This window comes from Tyto alba, unplaced genomic scaffold (genome assembly GCF_018691265.1).
Source record: "Tyto alba isolate M040663 unplaced genomic scaffold, T.alba_DEE_v4.0 Super-Scaffold_2, whole genome shotgun sequence".
In the NCBI taxonomy this organism is placed as follows: domain Eukaryota; kingdom Metazoa; phylum Chordata; class Aves; order Strigiformes; family Tytonidae; genus Tyto; species Tyto alba.
In genome coordinates this window covers 1278459-1297657 of record NW_024881282.1, presented here as the reverse complement: position 1 = coordinate 1297657, position 19199 = coordinate 1278459, and the positions used below count along the sequence as shown (strand labels likewise).

The window sequence follows — 19199 nt, the reverse complement described above, 5'->3', positions numbered from 1 at the left end:
TTTGCGCCCCTCCCCCCCGCAAAGAGGAGCAGGACCAGGTTCCCCCCTCCCATCCCGCCGCGCCCCCCCCTTCCACCTCCCGCAGCACCCCAACACCGAGCAGGGCAGGAGCATTTATTCACCAGCCACATACTGAGGGGGGGGCACGGAGCGGATGGTGCAGTTTGGGGGTGTCCCATGGGGCAGAGCCCGGATCCCCCCCCTTTTTTCTCCCCACTTTGCCCATCCCCTCTGCAGCTCCCCTGCTCAGAGCAGGGCCAGGAGGGTGGGGGGCAGCAGGGCCAGCAGGACGGGGAGTGGGGGGCCGGGGGGGCCGGCGGCGTGGGCGTAGTAGCGCGCCACGGCGATGTTGGGGTTCCCCTGCGCGGGGTCGAACCACATCTGGATGCAGCGGCCGCTGCCGCGGTGGTGCGGGGTGTAGCGGTAGGAGTGGGACCAGATCTGCTCGCAGAGGGCAGCCGGCGTGGGGAAAACGAACTTGAACTTCTGGCACAGGGCGCCCTGGGGACACTGGTTGGTGCCTGGGGGGGGGGGGTGTGTATGAGGTGGGGGGGGTCTTTGGGATGGAGGGGGGCCATCCCCCTGTTGCGACCTGCGCGTGGTATCGGTGTCCTGAGGGGTCCTGCTGCCTTTACTGAGGTGCGTTTGACCCATGGGACCCCCAACCACCAGCTGCCAGCACACACACACCCCCCCCCCAATGCCAGCACCACCCCACGCTGCCAGCACCCCAATTGGGGAGACCCGTCCCCACACCCCCAGACCCACTCGCAGCCACCGAGGATGGGGAATGATGTGGCCGACTCCCCTGCGGCAAGATGCAGGGCAACTGGGGACCTGTGTGTGTGGGGGGAGGTCCAGACATATTTTGGGGAGGGGGAGTTCCCCCAATACCCCCCCACACACACTAACCTGTGGTCCAGTTCCAGCCCTTGTGCCAGTTGACCTTGCAGGTGACGGCGTCCTGGCAATCCTCCCACCACTGCTCGCAGTCCTCCCGGCACAGCGGCACGTTCAGGATCCGCTCCTTACGCCAGCTGGTGTCTGCCTGCGGCACCACCCCAGTTCATCCCAGTGAGGGGGGGGGGGGGGAGACCTGGGGGGGGGGGTCCTGCACCCACCTGGTCAATCCAGGGCCCCAGGTTGGGGGAGCACTCGTAGAGACACGTGTCCTGGATGAAGTGACGCTTGCACTTCTCCGGCATGGCCCCGCAGTGGTCCCAGTTGAAGCCGTACAGGTAGGACTGGTCCTGGTGGGCTTCCATACTGGTGTTGGCGGTGCAGCAGGCGTTCTCCTTCCAGAGGGCACACTGCGCCGGGGCAACCGGGGCTCAGCGGCGCGGGGAGGCGTGCCAGCGAAATCACCGGCACCCACGGGTGGGGTGGCCCCACTGGGTGATGGACCGCCCCCCCCCCCCCCCCCCCCCTTCTTTTTCCACCCTCCATCCCGGTGACCCCAAGGGTGGGGGGTGCCGGTGGGTGCCCCGGGGTGGGGTGGGGTTTGGGGGGGGTGAGGACCCTACCTGCCCGTAGAGCTGCCCCTCAGGGCCGGGCTCCGTTTTGTGGTGCTTGGCGTCCATGCAGATGTTGAGCAGCGAGTTCTGTGCCGGCGCGGTGGCCGTCGGCCAGGCCAGGGCTACCAGCAGCGCCCATGTGGCCACCATGGCTCTGTCGAGGTGGGGGGGGGGCCAGTGCTGAGGCTCCATGGTATTTAAGGCGGGGGGGGGGTGGGGTTGTCAGGGTGCTTACCTCGGGGGGTGCCAGGTGCCGGGTGCCGCGGGGCGAGCGCGGCTCATCTCAAAGGTCGCGGTGCGGCACAACCCTTGGCCGCCGATCGCCGATCACGGGATGCCGCCCGGCGCGGGGCACGGCGGGTCGGGCAGCACCCACGGGGCACAGAGGGGATGGGGTTCACACACACACACCCACACCCCCCCCCCGACACACCCCCACACCCCCCCACCAAACCCAACCCATCCCCCCCCCCCCCCCGCAGCCCTGCGTGGAGCCAGGATCCGGCTTCCCGGCGCCGTGATGGGACCAGCGCCTGCCAAAATCCACTCGTGGATGTTTTTTCTTTCCCTCCCGTGGCAGGGGGGGGAGTGGGGGGGGGGACCCCACACCCTGACATCAGCGTGAGGGGCAGGATCCAACCCCTCCCAATGCTGCAGGGTGTCCATGAAGGGCCCTGGGGGGGGGGAAACCCCAGTGGGTAAGAGATGCCCCCGGGGGGGGACACACAGGTACCCCTCCATTGGGGTCATAGATACCCCACGGGATTTACGTACCCACCACGAGTCACAGATACCCCCCCCATGGGTCACAGAAGGCCCCAGAGGGACAGATACCCCGGGGGGTTCACAGATACACCCCATCATAGGTCACAGATTCCCCATTGGGGTCAACCCCCCACCTTGGGGGTTACAGATGTCCCGGGGGGGGTCACAGATACCCCCCTATTGGGGTCACCCCCCCACCTTGGGGCTCACAGATGCCCCGGGGGGACACACAGATGCCCCATTGGGGTCACAGATGCTCAATCGGGATCACGTGCCCCCTCACTGGGGTCACAGATACCCCTCCCCGTGGGTCACAGAAGCCCTCGGGGGGGACAGATATTCCAGAGGTGGTCACAGATACCCCCCCACTGGGGTCACAGATACCTCATTGGAGTCACCCTCCCCCCCCCATTGGGGTCACAGACACCCCCCTATGGGGGTCACGCCCACCCCATTGGGGTCAGCCCCCCCCACCGCAGCCGGACGCGCTCCGTGGAGGGGGGCGGCAGACTCCGCCCCCCAGCTGTCAATCAGGCTTCGCCTCGCCGCGCTGACCCCGCCCCCGCTGCCTCCCCCCCTCGTGGGCGTGGCCTCGCCCACCCCCTCCGCGCATGCGCCGTGCCAGACGCAAAAGAACTGCTTCCGGCGGGGCACGGGCCGCGTTGTACTTCCGGGTGGGGGCCGGTAACGGCCGGTTCTGCTCCCGGTGCCCGCCCCCCTTCCCCCCCCTCCCCCAACCCCCCCCTTTTCCTCCACCACTATGTCGACGCTGTTCCCCTCCCTGCTCCCGCGCGTCACCGAGTCCCTCTGGTTCAACCTCGACCGGCCTTGTGTGGACGAGACCGAGCTGCAGCAGCAGGAGCAGCAGCACCAGGCCTGGGTGGGCACCGGGGGCTGCGGGGGGAATTAGGACGACATAGGGGAGGGGTTGGGGGGGATGAGGGGGGCGTTGAAGGAGTGCTGAGGGAGATGGGGGGCATGGGGGAGTGTGGTTTGCTGGGGGGGGGGGATGAGGGGGGGCATTGGGGAGGTGCTGGAGGGGCTGAGGCAGGGAGCTGGGGAGCCGGGGATGGAGCTGGGGGGGGGGCTGCTGGGGATGAGGGGGGGCGCTGGGGGGCTGAGGCGGGTATGGGTGAGGGGGGAATGGGGGTGGGGGTCGCTGCAGCCCCCCAGCTGGTTTGGGAGGGCTGGGGAGTTCCCAGGCTGGTTCTGTGTGCTGCTTCCTCAGCGGTTTCACCGTTTTGGCCTTTTTTTGTGGGGGGGGTTGCATGGCCTTGCCCTCCCTGCTGTCTGGGGGGGTTCGTTAGGGGGCTGGGGCTGGCCCCAGGCTCCCTCGGTACCTCCTGGTTAGTTAATTAACCATCTCAGCGGTGATTAGTGATCCCGGTGACCCACAGGTATCGGGCGTGCTGCTCAGTGCTGCAGCCCCTGAGTATGGCTGGGGGGAAAAGCATCTCTTTGGATAAAGTTTAGGGGAAAAAAAAAAAAAAAAATCTCAGCAATTACATTATTATAATTAAGTAAAAAATCATTTCAATCAGTAATTAAAAGCCCAGTACCTGGAAGGAGTTGTGAGTCCCCCTGGGTGAAGGGTTTTAATTGCGCTGTAATTATCCGTAGCAGCTGTTCTCAAGCAGATACCTCAGCTTTGGGGTCATTTTTTATTTAAAAAATTAAAACTTTCTGTGTTTGGGCTCTGCTGGTGCTCCTCACGGGTGGGTGCTGACTCCTTGGGACTCCCCCTGCCTCTCCCTGGGGGGACTCTGGGAGGTGTTGGGGTGCTCACCCACCTGCCACTCCTCAGCTCCAGAGCATAGCCGAGAAGGACAACAACCTGGTGCCCATTGGAAAACCGGCGTCCGAGGTGGGTGTGGGGGGGTTGGGTGGGGGGTCCCCCACCCCTGTGTAAGGTGGGGGGGTAAGGGTGGGGGGGCTGGAGCTGTTGTACCCATAGCATTACGACGAGGAGGAGGAAGAGGACGACGAGGATGATGAAGACAGCGAAGAGGACTCAGAGGACGACGAGGACATGCAGGATATGGATGAGATGAACGATTATAACGAGTCTCCCGATGACGGGGAGATCAACGAGGTAAATAATGAGGGGGGGGTGTCGTTTTCTCCACCCCCTCAGCCCTGTCCCTCTCCATCTCTCCCTGTTTTTGGGGTGAGGGCAAGGGGGCTGGCCTTTGCTTTGGGGGCGTTCCTCAAACCTTTCCACTTCCCAGGTGGACATGGAGGGGGCAGAGCAGGATCAGGACCAGTGGATGATCTGATGGAGGTGTGGGGAGACCCCTTGCCCTCACACCCCACCCCCAGCTCCGGGGAGGGGGTAGTTTGGTGAAGCTCCCATGGCTGCAGCCCTTTAGGGGGGCTGCAGGGTGAACCCCCCCGGGGGGGGGCCGCAGAGACCCTGCGGCCACTGGGGAAGCACGCAGTGAGGCGGCGAGTCATTGTATAGTTTTCTTTCTTATTTTTCCCTAATAAACTCCATTTCCAAGCAAAACCCCGCCTTAAATCCAGCATGCCAGGCGCACTGGCACGACGCCACCCACCCCGGCAGCCACCACCGTCCACACCAGTGCCCTTTATGGGGTGGGGGGGGCGGAATCCCAGTGCTCCCCACTCCCCTCCCAGTGCTGCCTCAGCAGTTCCCAACATAGCGGAGCTCGGCGATGCCATCGGGGATGGCACGGAAATACTCCAGGCTGGCGCGGTGCACCTTGCAGCGGTATTTGCCGCAGGTTTTGGCATACTGCAAGAAGTGGGGGGCCCCGGGGAAGAGGACGTTGTCGGCCAGGATGGTGGCCCCTTGGGCCAGCAGCTGGTGGGTCTCCAGTAGCTGCAGGTCCCGGAGGTAACAGCGTTTCCAGTGATCCATAAAGACGAAGTCGGCTTTCAGCAAACCGTGCTGCGCTTGCAGGCGGGGGATCACCTCCTCCGAGGGGCCCACGATCAGCTCCACCTGCACCAGCCCCCCCCCCCACCTCAGCCCCTCTGCACCCCCAGAGCAGAGAAGGCGGGGGGACACACACAGCCCACACCCAACCACGGTGCTCCAGGGGTCCAAGCAGCGTGGCAGGACCCACCGGGGAAAGGAGCCAGTTTTTCGCAGGTATCCCCGGCACAGGATTGGGGTGTCCGTCCCCCCCACCCCCCAATTCCTCTTCTCTTTCCCCCCGCCCCGTGGCACTCACCATTTGCTCGTCGAAGCCGGCCAGGCGAATGACTTTCTCTGCCACAGCAGCGTGGCTGGGGTTGGGTTCCACGGTGTAGAGGCGGGCGCCTGGGGCCAGCCCCTGCGCCAGCAGCACCGTGCCGTACCCGCAGTAGGTGCCCAGTTCCAGCACCCGCCGCGGCGCCCGCTCCGCCACCAGCCGCTCCACGATCCGCCCTGCCACGGCCCACGGTCCTCAGGGGCTGCATCCACACCTCCCTGTGCCACACACCCCGCCCCCCCCAAAAAATTCCCCCCCTCCTTGGGCAGCAGGGATGGTGCCAAGGGGGTCCCCAGCACGGAGAGGGGCGGGAGGGAGGGGAAGGGCAGTGGCAAACCTCCCTGTGGCCACAACCAGCCCTTCCCAGTGCCACTGGGAGGGCAGAGCCTCAACGGCCATGCCACAGCCATATCAGTTGTGCCATGGCCACACTGACCGTGCTATGGCTGTGGCAATAATGCTGTGGCTACACCGCCAGTGCCAGGGCTGTGCCAGTGGGGCTGTGGCCACGGCAAGGGTGAGACAGCCACCTGGATGCCACAGCCCTGGAGATGGTGCCGTGGCCGTGCCGGGGGTGCTGTGGCTGTGGCGATGGTGCCACGGCTGTGCCAGCAGTGCCGTAGCCATGCCAATGGTACCATGGCCATGCTAACAGTACCACAGGCACACCAGCAGTGCCATGGCCACGCTAACCATGCCACAGATGTGCCATGGCTGTGCCAGGGGTGTTGTGGCCATGCGAACGATGCCATGGCTGTGCCAACGATGCCACGGTAACAATGCCATGGCCATGCCAACGGTGCTGTGGCTGTGCAAGCGATGCCACAGCCATGCTAACAATACCACAGCTGTGCCAATGGTGCCGTGGGCATGGCCGATGATCCCACACCCACGCAAATAGTGCTACGGCCACACTAACAATGCCACAGCTGTGCCAGGGGTGCCGTGGCTGTGCCAGCGATGCTGCGGCCACTCTAACAATGCCATGGCCATGCCAACAGTGCCACGGCTGTGCCGGGGGTGCTGTGGCAGTGCTGATGATGCCAAGGGCGTGCCAATGATTCCACGGCCACGCTCGCAATGCCACGGCCATACCAGCAGTGCTACAGCTGCACCGGTGGTGCCGGGACCCCCCCACCCCCTCCCCTCGCTCACCTTTGACGGGTCCGACGCTGCTGAGGTGCTCGCAGCCGTAGCACCAGCGGTCGAAGGTCTGGAGGATGTGGCGGGGGTCGCCGGGGATGGCGTGGGCCAGCACGTACTGGAAGGCGCGTTGCTCCCGCGGCACGCCGGTGAGGCGGTCCCGCAGCCAGCCCACCAGCACCGCCCGGTACAGCAGCACCAAGTAGTGCCGGTACCGGATGAGGAGGGTGACGAGGAAGGGGAGGAAGGCCAGGGCGATCGCCGGCGACACCATGGTGGGGGAAAGGGGGTGAGGCTGTGGGGAAAAAAAAAAAAAAAACAACCCCCACAGGCGATGCTGGGGGGGGGGTCCTCACCGCTCCCACACGTGCCACGAGCTGGCAGTGCTCAGCACCCTTGACACCTCGGGGAGTTCCCAGCCCCACAGTGCGCTGAGGGGGCGCTGCACCCCAAAACCCACCCCCTGAGCTGCAGGGGGTCCCCGGCAGGGAGGGGACAGGGTGGTGGGGGTGGCATGTACCTGTCCCTGCGCTGCAGGCAGGCAGCAGCCACCCCCCCCACCCCGACCCCCTCAATTATTGATGGTGTCACCTGAGACGCAACCGGCTCAGTTTACGGGGGACGGGGACGGGCTGGGGGGGCTGGGGGCTGATACTGGGGCTGGGGCCTGAAACTGGGACTGGGGTCTTGATACTGGGGCTGGGACCTGAAACTGGGACTGGGGTCTTGATACTGGGGCTGGGACCTGAAACTGGGACTGGGGTCTTTTTTACTGGGGCTAGGGCCTGATTCTGGGACTGGGGTCCTGATACAGGGGCCTGGTACTGGAGCTGGCACCTGGAACTGGGACCGGGGGCCTGATACTGGGGCTGAGGTCTGAAACTGGGGCTGGGGTCCTGTCCCTGTACCTGGGGTCTCAATACTGGGACTGGGGTTTCCATACTGGGGCTGGGGTCCTGTCACTGGGACTGGGGGAGCATCCAGTGGGTCCAGGTTGGTGGATGCCAGACTGGGGGCTGGGGGCTGGATCGGGCCGCCCCACCCCCCAGTGTACCCGCTCCACACCCCACATCGTCCCAGTGCCCCCAGTGCGGCCCCACCTGTGACCCAGCTCAGCCTGAGTTGCCTGGGGTACTGGGGGTACTGGGAGCACTTGAGGGCACTGGGGATATTGAGGTTATGGGGGACACTGGAAGAACTGGTAGCACTGAGGGTACTGGGGGCAATAGGAGAACTGGGGGCACTGGGAGTGCTAGGGACACTAGGAGAACTGGGAGCACTGGGGGTACTGGGATCATTGGGCACACTTGGAGCACAGGAGAGCACTGGGAATACTGGGCGGACTGGGGACACTGGGAGCATTGGGAGCACTGGGCTCACTGGGAGTGCTCTGGATATTGGGGATATGAAGGGCACTGGGAGCACTGAGGGTACTGGGGGCGATAGGAGAACTGGGAGCACTGGGTGCACCTGGGGTATTGGTGGGTACTAGGAGCATTGGGTGCACTTGGAGCACTGGGGGACACTGGGAGCAGTGGGGACATGGTGGGTACTGGGAGCACTGGGGGTATACTGGGAGCACCAGGGGGCACTGGAGATAGTGGGAATAGGGAGGGCAGTGGGAGAACTGGGAGCATCAGGTGTACTGGGTGGCACTGGGAGCACTGGGGGTACTGGGATCATTGGGCACACTTGGAGCACAGGAGAGCACTGGGAATGCTGGGTGGACTGGGGACACTGGGAGCATTGGGAGCACTGGGCTCACTGGGAGTGCTCTGGATATTGGGGATATGAAGGGCACTGGGAGCACTGAGGGTACTGAGGGCGATAGGAGAACTGGGAGCACTGGGTGCACCTGGGGTATTGGTGGGTACTGGGAGCATTGGGTGCACTTGGAGCACTGGGGGACACTGGGAGCATTGGGGACATGGTGGGTACTGGGAGCACTGGGGGTATACTGGGAGCACCTGGGGGCACTGGAGATAGTGGGAATATGGAGGGCAGTGGGAGAACTGGGAGCATCAGGTGTACTGGGTGCCACTGGGGGCACTGGGGGTACTGGGATCATTGGGCACACTTGGAGAGCGGGAGAGCACTGGGAGCACTGGGAGCATTGGGAGTACTGGGAGCACTGGGAGTGCTCTGGATATTGGGGATATGAAGGGCACTGGGAGCACTGAGGGTACTGGGGGCGATAGGAGAACTGGAAGCACTGGGTGCACCTGGGGTATTGGTGGGTACTGGGAGCACTGGGTGCACTTGGAGCACTGGGGGACACTGGGAGCAGTGGGGACATGGTGGGTACTGGGAGCACTGGGGGTATACTGGGAGCACCTGGGGGCACTGGAGATAGTGGGAATAGGGAGGGCAGTGGGAGAACTGGGAGCATCAGGTGTACTGGGTGCCACTGGGGGCACTGGGGGTACTGGGATCATTGGGCGCACTTGGAGAGCGGGAGAGCACTGGGAGCACTGGGAGCACTGGGAGCATTGGGAGTACTGGGAGCACTGGGAGTGCTCTGGATATTGGGGATATGAAGGGCACTGGGAGCACTGAGGGTACTGGGGGCGATAGGAGAACTGGGAGCACTGGGTGCACCTGGGGTATCAGTGGGTACTGGGAGCATTGGGTGCACTTGGAGCACTGGCGGACACTGGGAGCATTGGGGACATGGTGGGTACTGGGAGCACCAGGGGGCACTGGAGATAGTGGGAATATGGAGGGCAGTGGGAGAACTGGGAGCATCAGGTGTACTGGGTGGCACTGGGGTACTGGGATCATTGGGCGCACTTGGAGAGCGGGAGAGCACTGGGGACACTGGGAGCATTGGGAGCACTGGGAGCACTGGGAGTGCTCTGGATATTGGGGATATGAAGGGCACTGGGAGCACTGAGGGTACTGGGGGCGATAGGAGAACTGGGAGCACTGGGTGCACCTGGGGTATTGGTGGGTACTGGGAGCATTGGGTGCACTTGGAGCACTGGTGGACACTGGGAGCATTGGGGACATGGTGGGTACTGGGAGCACCAGGGGGCACTGGAGATAGTGGGAATATGGAGGGCAGTGGGAGAACTGGGAGCATCAGGTGTACTGGGTGGCACTGGGGTACTGGGATCATTGGGCGCACTTGGAGAGCGGGAGAGCACTGGGGACACTGGGAGCATTGGGAGCACTGGGAGCACTGGGAGTGCTCTGGATATTGGGGATATGAAGGGCACTGGGAGCACTGAGGGTACTGGGGCGATAGGAGAACTGGAAGCACTGGGTGCACCTGGGGTATTGGTGGGTACTGGGAGCACTGGGTGCACTTGGAGCACTGGGGGACACTGGGAGCATTGGGGACATGGTGGGTACTGGGAGCACTGGGGGTATGTATACTGGGAGCACCTGGGGGCACTGGAGATAGTGGGAATAGGGAGGGCAGTGGGAGAACTGGGAGCATCAGGTGTACTGGGTGGCACTGGGGTACTGGGATCATTGGGCGCACTTGGAGAGCGGGAGAGCACTGGGGACACTGGGAGCATTGGGAGCACTGGGAGCACTGGGAGTGCTCTGGATATTGGGGATATGAAGGGCACTGGGAGCACTGAGGGTACTGGGGGCGATAGGAGAACTGGGAGCACTGGGTGCACCTGGGGTATTGGTGGGTACTGGGAGCATTGGGTGCACTTGGAGCACTGGTGGACACTGGGAGCATTGGGGACATGGTGGGTACTGGGAGCACCAGGGGGCACTGGAGATAGTGGGAATATGGAGGGCAGTGGGAGAACTGGGAGCATCAGGTGTACTGGGTGGCACTGGGGTACTGGGATCATTGGGCGCACTTGGAGAGCGGGAGAGCACTGGGGACACTGGGAGCATTGGGAGCACTGGGAGCACTGGGAGTGCTCTGGATATTGGGGATATGAAGGGCACTGGGAGCACTGAGGGTACTGGGGGCGATAGGAGAACTGGAAGCACTGGGTGCACCTGGGGTATTGGTGGGTACTGGGAGCACTGGGTGCACTTGGAGCACTGGGGGACACTGGGAGCATTGGGGACATGGTGGGTACTGGGAGCACTGGGGGTATGTATACTGGGAGCACCTGGGGGCACTGGAGATAGTGGGAATAGGGAGGGCAGTGGGAGAACTGGGAGCATCAGGTGTACTGGGTGGCACTGGGGTACTGGGATCATTGGGCGCACTTGGAGAGCGGGAGAGCACTGGGGACACTGGGAGCATTGGGAGCACTGGGAGCACTGGGAGTGCTCTGGATATTGGGGATATGAAGGGCACTGGGAGCACTGAGGGTACTGGGGGCGATAGGAGAACTGGGAGCACTGGGTGCACCTGGGGTATTGGTGGGTACTGGGAGCATTGGGTGCACTTGGAGCACTGGTGGACACTGGGAGCATTGGGGACATGGTGGGTACTGGGAGCACCAGGGGGCACTGGAGATAGTGGGAATATGGAGGGCAGTGGGAGAACTGGGAGCATCAGGTGTACTGGGTGGCACTGGGGTACTGGGATCATTGGGCGCACTTGGAGAGCGGGAGAGCACTGGGGACACTGGGAGCATTGGGAGCACTGGGAGCACTGGGAGTGCTCTGGATATTGGGGATATGAAGGGCACTGGGAGCACTGAGGGTACTGGGGGCGATAGGAGAACTGGAAGCACTGGGTGCACCTGGGGTATTGGTGGGTACTGGGAGCACTGGGTGCACTTGGAGCACTGGGGGACACTGGGAGCATTGGGGACATGGTGGGTACTGGGAGCACTGGGGGTATGTATACTGGGAGCACCTGGGGGCACTGGAGATAGTGGGAATAGGGAGGGCAGTGGGAGAACTGGGAGCATCAGGTGTACTGGGTGGCACTGGGGTACTGGGATCATTGGGCGCACTTGGAGAGCGGGAGAGCACTGGGGACACTGGGAGCATTGGGAGCACTGGGAGCACTGGGAGTGCTCTGGATATTGGGGATATGAAGGGCACTGGGAGCACTGAGGGTACTGGGGGCGATAGGAGAACTGGGAGCACTGGGTGCACCTGGGGTATTGGTGGGTACTGGGAGCATTGGGTGCACTTGGAGCACTGGTGGACACTGGGAGCATTGGGGACATGGTGGGTACTGGGAGCACCAGGGGGCACTGGAGATAGTGGGAATATGGAGGGCAGTGGGAGAACTGGGAGCATCAGGTGTACTGGGTGGCACTGGGGTACTGGGATCATTGGGCGCACTTGGAGAGCGGGAGAGCACTGGGGACACTGGGAGCATTGGGAGCACTGGGAGCACTGGGAGTGCTCTGGATATTGGGGATATGAAGGGCACTGGGAGCACTGAGGGTACTGGGGGCGATAGGAGAACTGGAAGCACTGGGTGCACCTGGGGTATTGGTGGGTACTGGGAGCACTGGGTGCACTTGGAGCACTGGGGGACACTGGGAGCATTGGGGACATGGTGGGTACTGGGAGCACTGGGGGTATGTATACTGGGAGCACCTGGGGGCACTGGAGATAGTGGGAATAGGGAGGGCAGTGGGAGAACTGGGAGCATCAGGTGTACTGGGTGGCACTGGGGTACTGGGATCATTGGGCGCACTTGGAGAGCGGGAGAGCACTGGGGACACTGGGAGCATTGGGAGCACTGGGAGCACTGGGAGTGCTCTGGATATTGGGGATATGAAGGGCACTGGGAGCACTGAGGGTACTGGGGGCGATAGGAGAACTGGGAGCACTGGGTGCACCTGGGGTATTGGTGGGTACTGGGAGCATTGGGTGCACTTGGAGCACTGGTGGACACTGGGAGCATTGGGGACATGGTGGGTACTGGGAGCACCAGGGGGCACTGGAGATAGTGGGAATATGGAGGGCAGTGGGAGAACTGGGAGCATCAGGTGTACTGGGTGGCACTGGGGTACTGGGATCATTGGGCGCACTTGGAGAGCGGGAGAGCACTGGGGACACTGGGAGCATTGGGAGCACTGGGAGCACTGGGAGTGCTCTGGATATTGGGGATATGAAGGGCACTGGGAGCACTGAGGGTACTGGGGGCGATAGGAGAACTGGAAGCACTGGGTGCACCTGGGGTATTGGTGGGTACTGGGAGCACTGGGTGCACTTGGAGCACTGGGGGACACTGGGAGCATTGGGGACATGGTGGGTACTGGGAGCACTGGGGGTATGTATACTGGGAGCACCTGGGGGCACTGGAGATAGTGGGAATAGGGAGGGCAGTGGGAGAACTGGGAGCATCAGGTGTACTGGGTGGCACTGGGAGCACTGGGGGTACTGGGATCATTGGGCGCACTTGGAGAGTGGGAGAGCACTGGGAGCACTGGGAGCACTGGGAGCATTGGGAGCACTGGGCTCACTGGGAGTGCTCTGGATATTGGGGATATGAAGGGCACTGGGAGCACTGAGGGTACTGGGGGCGATAGGAGAACTGGGAGCACTGGGTGCACCTGGGGTATTGGTGGGTACTAGGAGCATTGGGTGCACTTGGAGCACTGGGGGACACTGGGAGCAGTGGGGACATGGTGGGTACTGGGAGCACCAGGGGGCACTGGAGATAGTGGGAATAGGGAGGGCAGTGGGAGAACTGGGAGCATCAGGTGTACTGGGTGCCACTGGGAGCACTGGGGGTACTGGGATCATTGGGCACACTTGGAGAGCGGGAGAGCACTGGGAGCACTGGGGACACTGGGAGTACTGGGAGCACTGGGAGTGCTCTGGATATTGGGGATATGAAGGGCACTGGGAGCACTGAGGGTACTGGGGGCGATAGGAGAACTGGGAGCACTGGGTGCACCTGGGGTATTGGTGGGTACTGGGAGCACTGGGTGCACTTGGAGCACTGGGGGACACTGGGAGCATTGGGGACATGGTGGGTACTGGGAGCACTGGGGGTATACTGGGAGCACCTGGGGGCACTGGAGATAGTGGGAATAGGGAGGGCAGTGGGAGAACTGGGAGCATCAGGTGTACTGGGTGGCACTGGGAGCACTGGGGGTACTGGGATCATTGGGCACACTTGGAGAGCGGGAGAGCAGTGGGAGCACTGGGGACACTGGGGACACTGGGCGCACTGGGAGCACTGGGAGCACTGGGAGCACTGGGAGCACTGGGATCATTGGGCGCACTTGGAGAGCGGGAGAGCACTGGGGACACTGGGAGCATTGGGAGCACTGGGGATATGGAGGGTACTGGGGGACACTGGGAGCATTGGGGACACGGTGGGAACTGGGAGCACTGGGACGCGCACGCGCGTGGGGCGGGCGGGGATTGTTTTGCGTGGGTCTCGCGCACGCGCTCACGTGACCACTCACGCGCGTCGCCCACGGCCGCGTGACGCAGCCCACGCGCGAGCCCCGCCCCTCCCCGTGACGGCCCCACGCGTGCTGATTGGCTTCCCGTCACGTGACGGCGGCGCCCTCCGGCGGGGCGGGTAGCGAGCGGTCACCCCCTTCCCCTCTTCCCCTTCCCATTGGCCCATCTCCTCCCACGTGATGCGGCAGCCGGTCACGGGGGCGGGGCGCGGCTCCTCCCCCGCCGCTCTCACGTGACCGGGGCGGTGCGGCCCCTGCCGGACACCGTCGCGGCCCCACGCGCGGCCCCGGGCCCGCCCCGCCATGGGCTGCTGCTACAGCAGCGAGGCCGAGGCCTCCGACCAGGTGCGGGGGGGCCGGGGCCTATTTGCGGGAGGACCGGGACCCGGTGGTGGGGTCCCGGGGCCTGTCGGGGGGGTCCAGGGCCTGTATGGGGGGAGGTACGGGGCCTGTTGTGGGGGTCCTGGTGCGTGTCGGGGGAATACGGGGCCTGTCTGGGACTCCCGGTGCCCGTTGGGGTGTCCCGGGGCCTGTTTGGGGCCCTGTTGCCCGTTTTGGGGGGTCCCGATGCCAGTCAATGGGTGTCCGGGGCCTGTTTGGGGTGTTCTTGTGGCCGTTGCGGGGGGTCCGGCTGCTTGTTGGGCGGCCCTGGGTCCTGTCTGGGGAGGGGTGCCCGGAGCGTGTTTGGGGGGGTCCCGGGGCCTGTGTGGGGGCCCTGGTGCCCGTTGGAGGGGTCCTGGGGCCTGTCTTGGTGCCCTGGTGCCTGTTTGAGGGGGTCCCCCGGGCCTGTTCGGTGGGGGTCCGGGTGCCTGTCTGGGGGGTCCCGGGGCGTGTTTGGGGATCCTGGGGCCGGTTGATGAGTGTCCGGTGCTCGTTTTTGGGGGGGGGTCCCGATGTCCATTGGGAGTCCGGGGCCTGTTTGGAGGATCCAGATGCTTGTTGGGGGTCCCGGGTCCTGTCTGGGAGGGGGCCTGGGTGTGGGGGGGCATCCTTTCTCTGCAGGACACTGCCCCACCATGGCAGAGGTTGGCGGGGGGACACACACAGCAGGAGGGGAAACGGCCTGTCCACGCCCCCCAGGGGAGCTGTGCCACTTTGCCTGGCAAATTTGGGGTGGCCCATTTGTCACCCTGGGTCCCTGTCCCCCCTCTCGCCCCTCCTCTTTGTAGACCCCATCCTGGTGCAGCGTGAGCTCCAGGCTCGCTGACGGGAGCGGGGCCAAGTTTTCCTTCCCGGGACAGCCTGACCGTCCCCGCTGCAAAATCGGGGCTGTCACCTTCCCTGTGGAAATTTAATCAGGCCTTGCCTGTGCCCTGCCAGGATGCTCGTCCCCAGGGATTAAGGGCTGAGCTGCAACTCCAGAGCTGAGGAACGGGGCGGGGGGAATATATACCCCGTGGATCTGCTCCCTCCGACAGCCTTTTCCAGGCACCCCCATGCTCCTGGGCTGTGGCCAGTGGGGGTCACCGTGTGCTGGCCACACAATAACGCGCATGAGCCGTGTTTTGTGCAGGTGTGGGTGTGAGGAAAGGCTGGCAGGGGTCTCTCCGGGTCAGCACGGGCAGGTTTGGGATGCAACAGGTGCGTCCTCATTAGCGAAGACCTTTGGGCAGGTCCGGCGCTGGCACGTGGAGCGGGAAGATTGGGATCCTCCGTGGATCTGCGTGGGCTCGTGGGTGGGAGTGGCTGTGGGCTCCGAAGGCGCTGCCTGATTGCTGCTGTGCTTGCTCCCTTTGTGGCAGTGGGGAGTTTGGCTGGGAAAAAGGGAAGGAATTGGGGAAGGGGAGTATGACCAGAGCTTTGGCAGAGCTGGGGTTGTGCCGGCGTTATCCTGGGAAGCGCAGGGAGCCCTCTTGGCAGCCTGGCAGGCAGAGGGTGAGGCTCGCCCTGGCCCGTGGTGTGAGGCAGCTAGAGCTGATCCTCCTCTCGCCTTTTTCCCTCAGGAAGAAGAGACGAAGCGGCTGCTGGAGCCAGCAGCCAGCCCTCCCAACAAGGTGCTGAACGGAGCGGAGCAGAGCTACCACAACCTCCCGTCGGCACGCACCGACGAGCAGGCCATGCTGTCCTCCATCCTCGCCAAAACAGCCATGTGAGCGCCGCGGGGGGGGGAGTGGCGATGGCCTCGGTGGGGGTCTGCCGGGCTGGAGGTGGGGGGAGATGTGGCAGTGCCCTACCGTGTCCCTCCCACAGCCCCCCCTCCCTCTGCTCTGAGCCCCGTGGGGATGCAGAGGCGAGACCCTGCGTGGGAGGGGACCGTAGGGGCAAGCACTGGGGAGCCCAGCTCCAAACTGGGACAAGTGAGTCCTTGGGGGGGGAGGGGTGTGCAGATTGGGGGGCACCAGCGCTGGGGTGCTCTATTCTCCCTGGGGAGGCTGCCTCCCCTCTCCCCATATGCGCACAGGCAGTGTGGGGTGGGATTTGGGTTGCTCGTGGACTCTGCTGCTCCCCACTTGGCACGGAGGGGCTGGTGACAACCGGTGTGTGTCACAGCAGCCCTGAGCACTGCTCTGCTTGGTGGGGGGGAGGCAGGGGACACCCTGCTGGGGCTGTGGCACGGACTTGGGCAAGTGCCCAGCTCCAATCTGAGCTCAGGGCCCGGTACCGGGGCTCTTGGGATGTTTGCCAGGCGCTTAATCCTCGCAGCCCTTGCGACGTGGCGGAGCCTCCTTCCCCGAGTGGCTGGGGTGTGGGCCACCCCCGGCTCCCCGTGCAGCCTCTCTGCCTCCCTCTGTCCCTGGGGCAGCTGCAGGCAAAAACTCCTCAGCACTTCCCTCCTGGCACACTCCTGCTGCGAGTTCGGCCTTGTAACATCCCCGAGCTGTCTGTTTCGGGGTGCTGAAAAAATCCTAGGGTGCATCGAGCCCACAGCAGGGACCCCCCCTGCCGCTGTCTTGTGTTTCTGCAGCAACATCATCGACGTGTCGGCAGCTGATTCCCAGGGCATGGAGCAGCACGAGTACATGGACAGAGCCAGGCAGTACAGGTGGGACCTGCCCCGCTCCCCCAGGGCACTTGCAGCCCCTCAAAAACCCCACGTCCCCGGGTGGGGTGATCCTTGGGAGGGTAAACCTGGCACAGAGCTGGGCTCCCTGCACCCGGGGAGGTGGTGCTGAGCCCCGCTCCTCTCCTCTGCCCTCCCGGCGCTACCGCCGGGCACAAAGAGCTCCTGTGTTCCTGCCCTGAAAGCACTGGGGTCAGACGGGGAGGTGGCTGGAAGTGATCGCTCCTGCTTGAAAAGCGTCTGTGTGGGGAGAGCTGGAAGCTCCCTGGTCCTCGCGGGGAACCGTGAGGGGTGGATGCCGGGCACGGCGAGGCTCTGCCCTGTTCCCCCTCGGTGCTGCTGGTGCCTGGAGGCTCAGCACCCACTTTTTGCCACACCTGGGTGTCCCCGTTGGCGCTGACCCTTATGTGTGTGTGTGTGTGTGTGTCCCTCCGCCCCTTCCTCACCCTGCAGCACGCGCCTGGCCATGCTGAGCAACAACCTGACGCACTGGAAGAAGCTCCCGCTGCTGCCGTCGCTGACCACCCAACCCCACCAAGTGCTCGCCAGCGACCCCGTCCCTTTCGCAGACCTGCAGCAGGTGAAGGGGGGGGGTTGTCTTCAGATTGGAGTGTCCCCCCCCCTCAGTGCTCCACAGAGATGCCCGTGGGGCTCACCCCAGCAGCCGCTCCTGGGGGTTTTTAGCTGGGTGTAGCCTCGCCAGGGGAACACAGGCTGTGCCAGCGCTCCTGTGAGAGTCACAGTGCCGGTGGCCAACGTGGCCACTGCCCAAAATCCTGAGTTTCGGGTTGCCCCTGTACAGACTCGTTAGCACTGAAGGCAAAAGCCTGGGGATGGGTTTTCAGCGCGGTGGCTGTGTGCAGGCAGCTCCTTTCAGCCCCTTCAGACCACGCGTCGTGGCAGCGGGGCATCCCTTTGAGGAAGGAGCCGCTGAGAAAACGCTCTTCCTCGGTGCCGAGAGTCGCCGCCTCGCACAGAAAAGGCCCAGCATCGCTCTCAGCCCGTTTGTAGGGTGTCTTTTCCCTGCCCCCACCCCAAAAATCCCCCGGGCGAGAGCTCCCACCGCCCTGGCACACAATCCTGCCCCAGCGCCTCTTGGGGGGCTGCAAGTGTTGGGCCCCGTCCCGTGGGGTGGGTGCTGTGAGCAAGGGGGGAGGGTGGGTGCTTCCCAGTGATGCCGAGCGCTCGGGGTGGGTGCGAGATGGGCTGGGGCCACCCCTGGTGTGGTTTGTTTTTTTTTTTTTTTTTTTTGAGGGGGGAAAGTTTCTTTTGAGATAATTTTCTCCGTGTGCCTGCAGGTGTCGCGGATAGCTGCCTACGCCTTCAGCGCCCTCTCACAGATCCGTGTCGACGCCAAAGAAGAACTGGTTGTACAGTTTGGCATCCCCTGAGCCCTCCCCGCAGCTCCGCCGCTTCAACACTTTTGGGGTTTTTGGTTTGTTTGGTTGTTTTTTTTTTTTTTTTGGTCTTTATTTCCTCTCCCCTCCCTCCCCATGGCACCACGACAGAACTTGTACAGACACCCCGGTTTTCCTACTCCTCGCCAAGACACCCCCGTCGCCAGCCCCTCGCCCCCGCCGGCGCTGTGTGGGGGCCTTTCTCCTCCTCGTGGGTGGGTGGGTGCGTGGGTGGGTGGGGCTGCATTTTGCCGGCCGCTGCCTTGCACAGGGCTGACCACAAAGGGAATGCCGGCGTGGGGAGGGCTGGAGCCAGTCGGGCTGCCACGGGTGTGATGCCCTGAGCGGGACCCGGTGGCTTCCGACACCCTCCCCACTCATTTTTACATATTTGGACCTTTATTTTCTTTTTTTTTTTTTTTTTATTATTATTATTTTTGGCCACAGTAGATAAAACCATGTTCATCCAGTGCCCGGCTGCTCTGTTCTGCGCCAGCTGTTGGGGGGGGGAGCCCAGCCCTTGTCTGTGATGTTGGGTGGGGACACACACACCCACATGAGATCCGTGGAGCCCCACTCCAGTCTCCCAGCTGCTTAATGGTACCTACTGGTTCTGCTTCTGGCACAGGTGCTGGGGGGGGGGGGGGGGGGGTGGTCAGAGGTGGCCCCACAGCTTCTCCCTGCTCTTGGGGCTGAGCAGGGGAGCTGTAAGGTTGGGTTGTGCCCCCCCCCCCCCCCCCGTTTCAGTGGGGTGTAGAGGGTCCCCCCGTGCACTCTGGTGGGGGGTGGGGGTGTGAGTGTGCCCCTTCCCCCGCCCCATGGCACCAGTATCTCCAGCACTCCTCTGTGGGCTC

The 19199-nt window shown here is 63.8% G+C and overlaps 4 protein-coding genes across 4 annotated transcripts; 2 read left to right on the top strand and 2 right to left on the bottom strand.

The window, feature by feature from the left end:
* Positions 1-100: 100 nt before the first annotated feature.
* LOC116960201 (folate receptor gamma-like) lies at positions 101-2791 on the bottom strand. The gene is made up of 5 exons (XM_042793344.1): positions 1750-2791; positions 1524-1668; positions 1122-1310; positions 913-1048; positions 101-521 (listed from the first exon to the last, which is right to left on the bottom strand). Exons 1-5 carry the CDS (start codon positions 1794-1796, stop codon positions 247-249), a joined length of 792 nt encoding a protein of 263 aa, XP_042649278.1. The 5' UTR covers positions 1797-2791; the 3' UTR covers positions 101-246.
* A 146-nt stretch (positions 2792-2937) lies between these two features.
* Positions 2938-4785, top strand: ANAPC15 (anaphase promoting complex subunit 15). Its single transcript, XM_042793346.1, has 4 exons — positions 2938-3159; positions 4084-4143; positions 4234-4371; positions 4508-4785. Exons 1-4 carry the CDS (start codon positions 3040-3042, stop codon positions 4553-4555), a joined length of 366 nt encoding a protein of 121 aa, XP_042649280.1. The 5' UTR covers positions 2938-3039; the 3' UTR covers positions 4556-4785.
* Positions 4786-4923: 138 nt separating this feature from the next.
* Positions 4924-6914, bottom strand: TOMT (transmembrane O-methyltransferase). The gene is made up of 3 exons (XM_042793345.1): positions 6653-6914; positions 5477-5673; positions 4924-5244 (listed from the first exon to the last, which is right to left on the bottom strand). Exons 1-3 carry the CDS (start codon positions 6912-6914, stop codon positions 4924-4926), a joined length of 780 nt encoding a protein of 259 aa, XP_042649279.1.
* Positions 6915-14156: 7242 nt separating this feature from the next.
* On the top strand, positions 14157-18815 carry LAMTOR1 (late endosomal/lysosomal adaptor, MAPK and MTOR activator 1). The gene is made up of 5 exons (XM_033001286.2): positions 14157-14292; positions 15891-16036; positions 16853-16930; positions 17402-17528; positions 18247-18815. Exons 1-5 carry the CDS (start codon positions 14251-14253, stop codon positions 18337-18339), a joined length of 486 nt encoding a protein of 161 aa, XP_032857177.1. The 5' UTR covers positions 14157-14250; the 3' UTR covers positions 18340-18815.
* Positions 18816-19199: the final 384 nt, after the last annotated feature.

Coding starts and splice junctions, on each gene's coding strand:
- LOC116960201 (XM_042793344.1), bottom strand. CDS start 1,796: ATGAGCCGCGCTCGCCCCGCGGCACCCGGCACCTGGCACCCCCCGAG. Junction 1,049..1,121: donor TGGGGCCCTGGATTGACCAG/GTGGGTGCAGGA, acceptor GTGGTGCCGCAG/GCAGACACCAGCTGGCGTAA. Junction 522..912: donor GGGCTGGAACTGGACCACAG/GTTAGTGTGTGT, acceptor CCCCCCCCCCAG/GCACCAACCAGTGTCCCCAG.
- ANAPC15 (XM_042793346.1), top strand. CDS start 3,040: ATGTCGACGCTGTTCCCCTCCCTGCTCCCGCGCGTCACCGAGTCCCTC. Junction 3,160..4,083: donor AGCAGCAGCACCAGGCCTGG/GTGGGCACCGGG, acceptor GCCACTCCTCAG/CTCCAGAGCATAGCCGAGAA. Junction 4,144..4,233: donor TTGGAAAACCGGCGTCCGAG/GTGGGTGTGGGG, acceptor TTGTACCCATAG/CATTACGACGAGGAGGAGGA.
- LAMTOR1 (XM_033001286.2), top strand. CDS start 14,251: ATGGGCTGCTGCTACAGCAGCGAGGCCGAGGCCTCCGACCAG. Junction 14,293..15,890: donor AGGCCGAGGCCTCCGACCAG/GTGCGGGGGGGC, acceptor TTTTTCCCTCAG/GAAGAAGAGACGAAGCGGCT. Junction 16,931..17,401: donor GACAGAGCCAGGCAGTACAG/GTGGGACCTGCC, acceptor CTCACCCTGCAG/CACGCGCCTGGCCATGCTGA.
- TOMT (XM_042793345.1), bottom strand. CDS start 6,914: ATGGTGTCGCCGGCGATCGCCCTGGCCTTCCTCCCCTTCCTCGTCACC. Junction 5,674..6,652: donor CAGCGTCGGACCCGTCAAAG/GTGAGCGAGGGG, acceptor GGGCCGTGGCAG/GGCGGATCGTGGAGCGGCTG. Junction 5,245..5,476: donor CCGGCTTCGACGAGCAAATG/GTGAGTGCCACG, acceptor GGGCTGGTGCAG/GTGGAGCTGATCGTGGGCCC.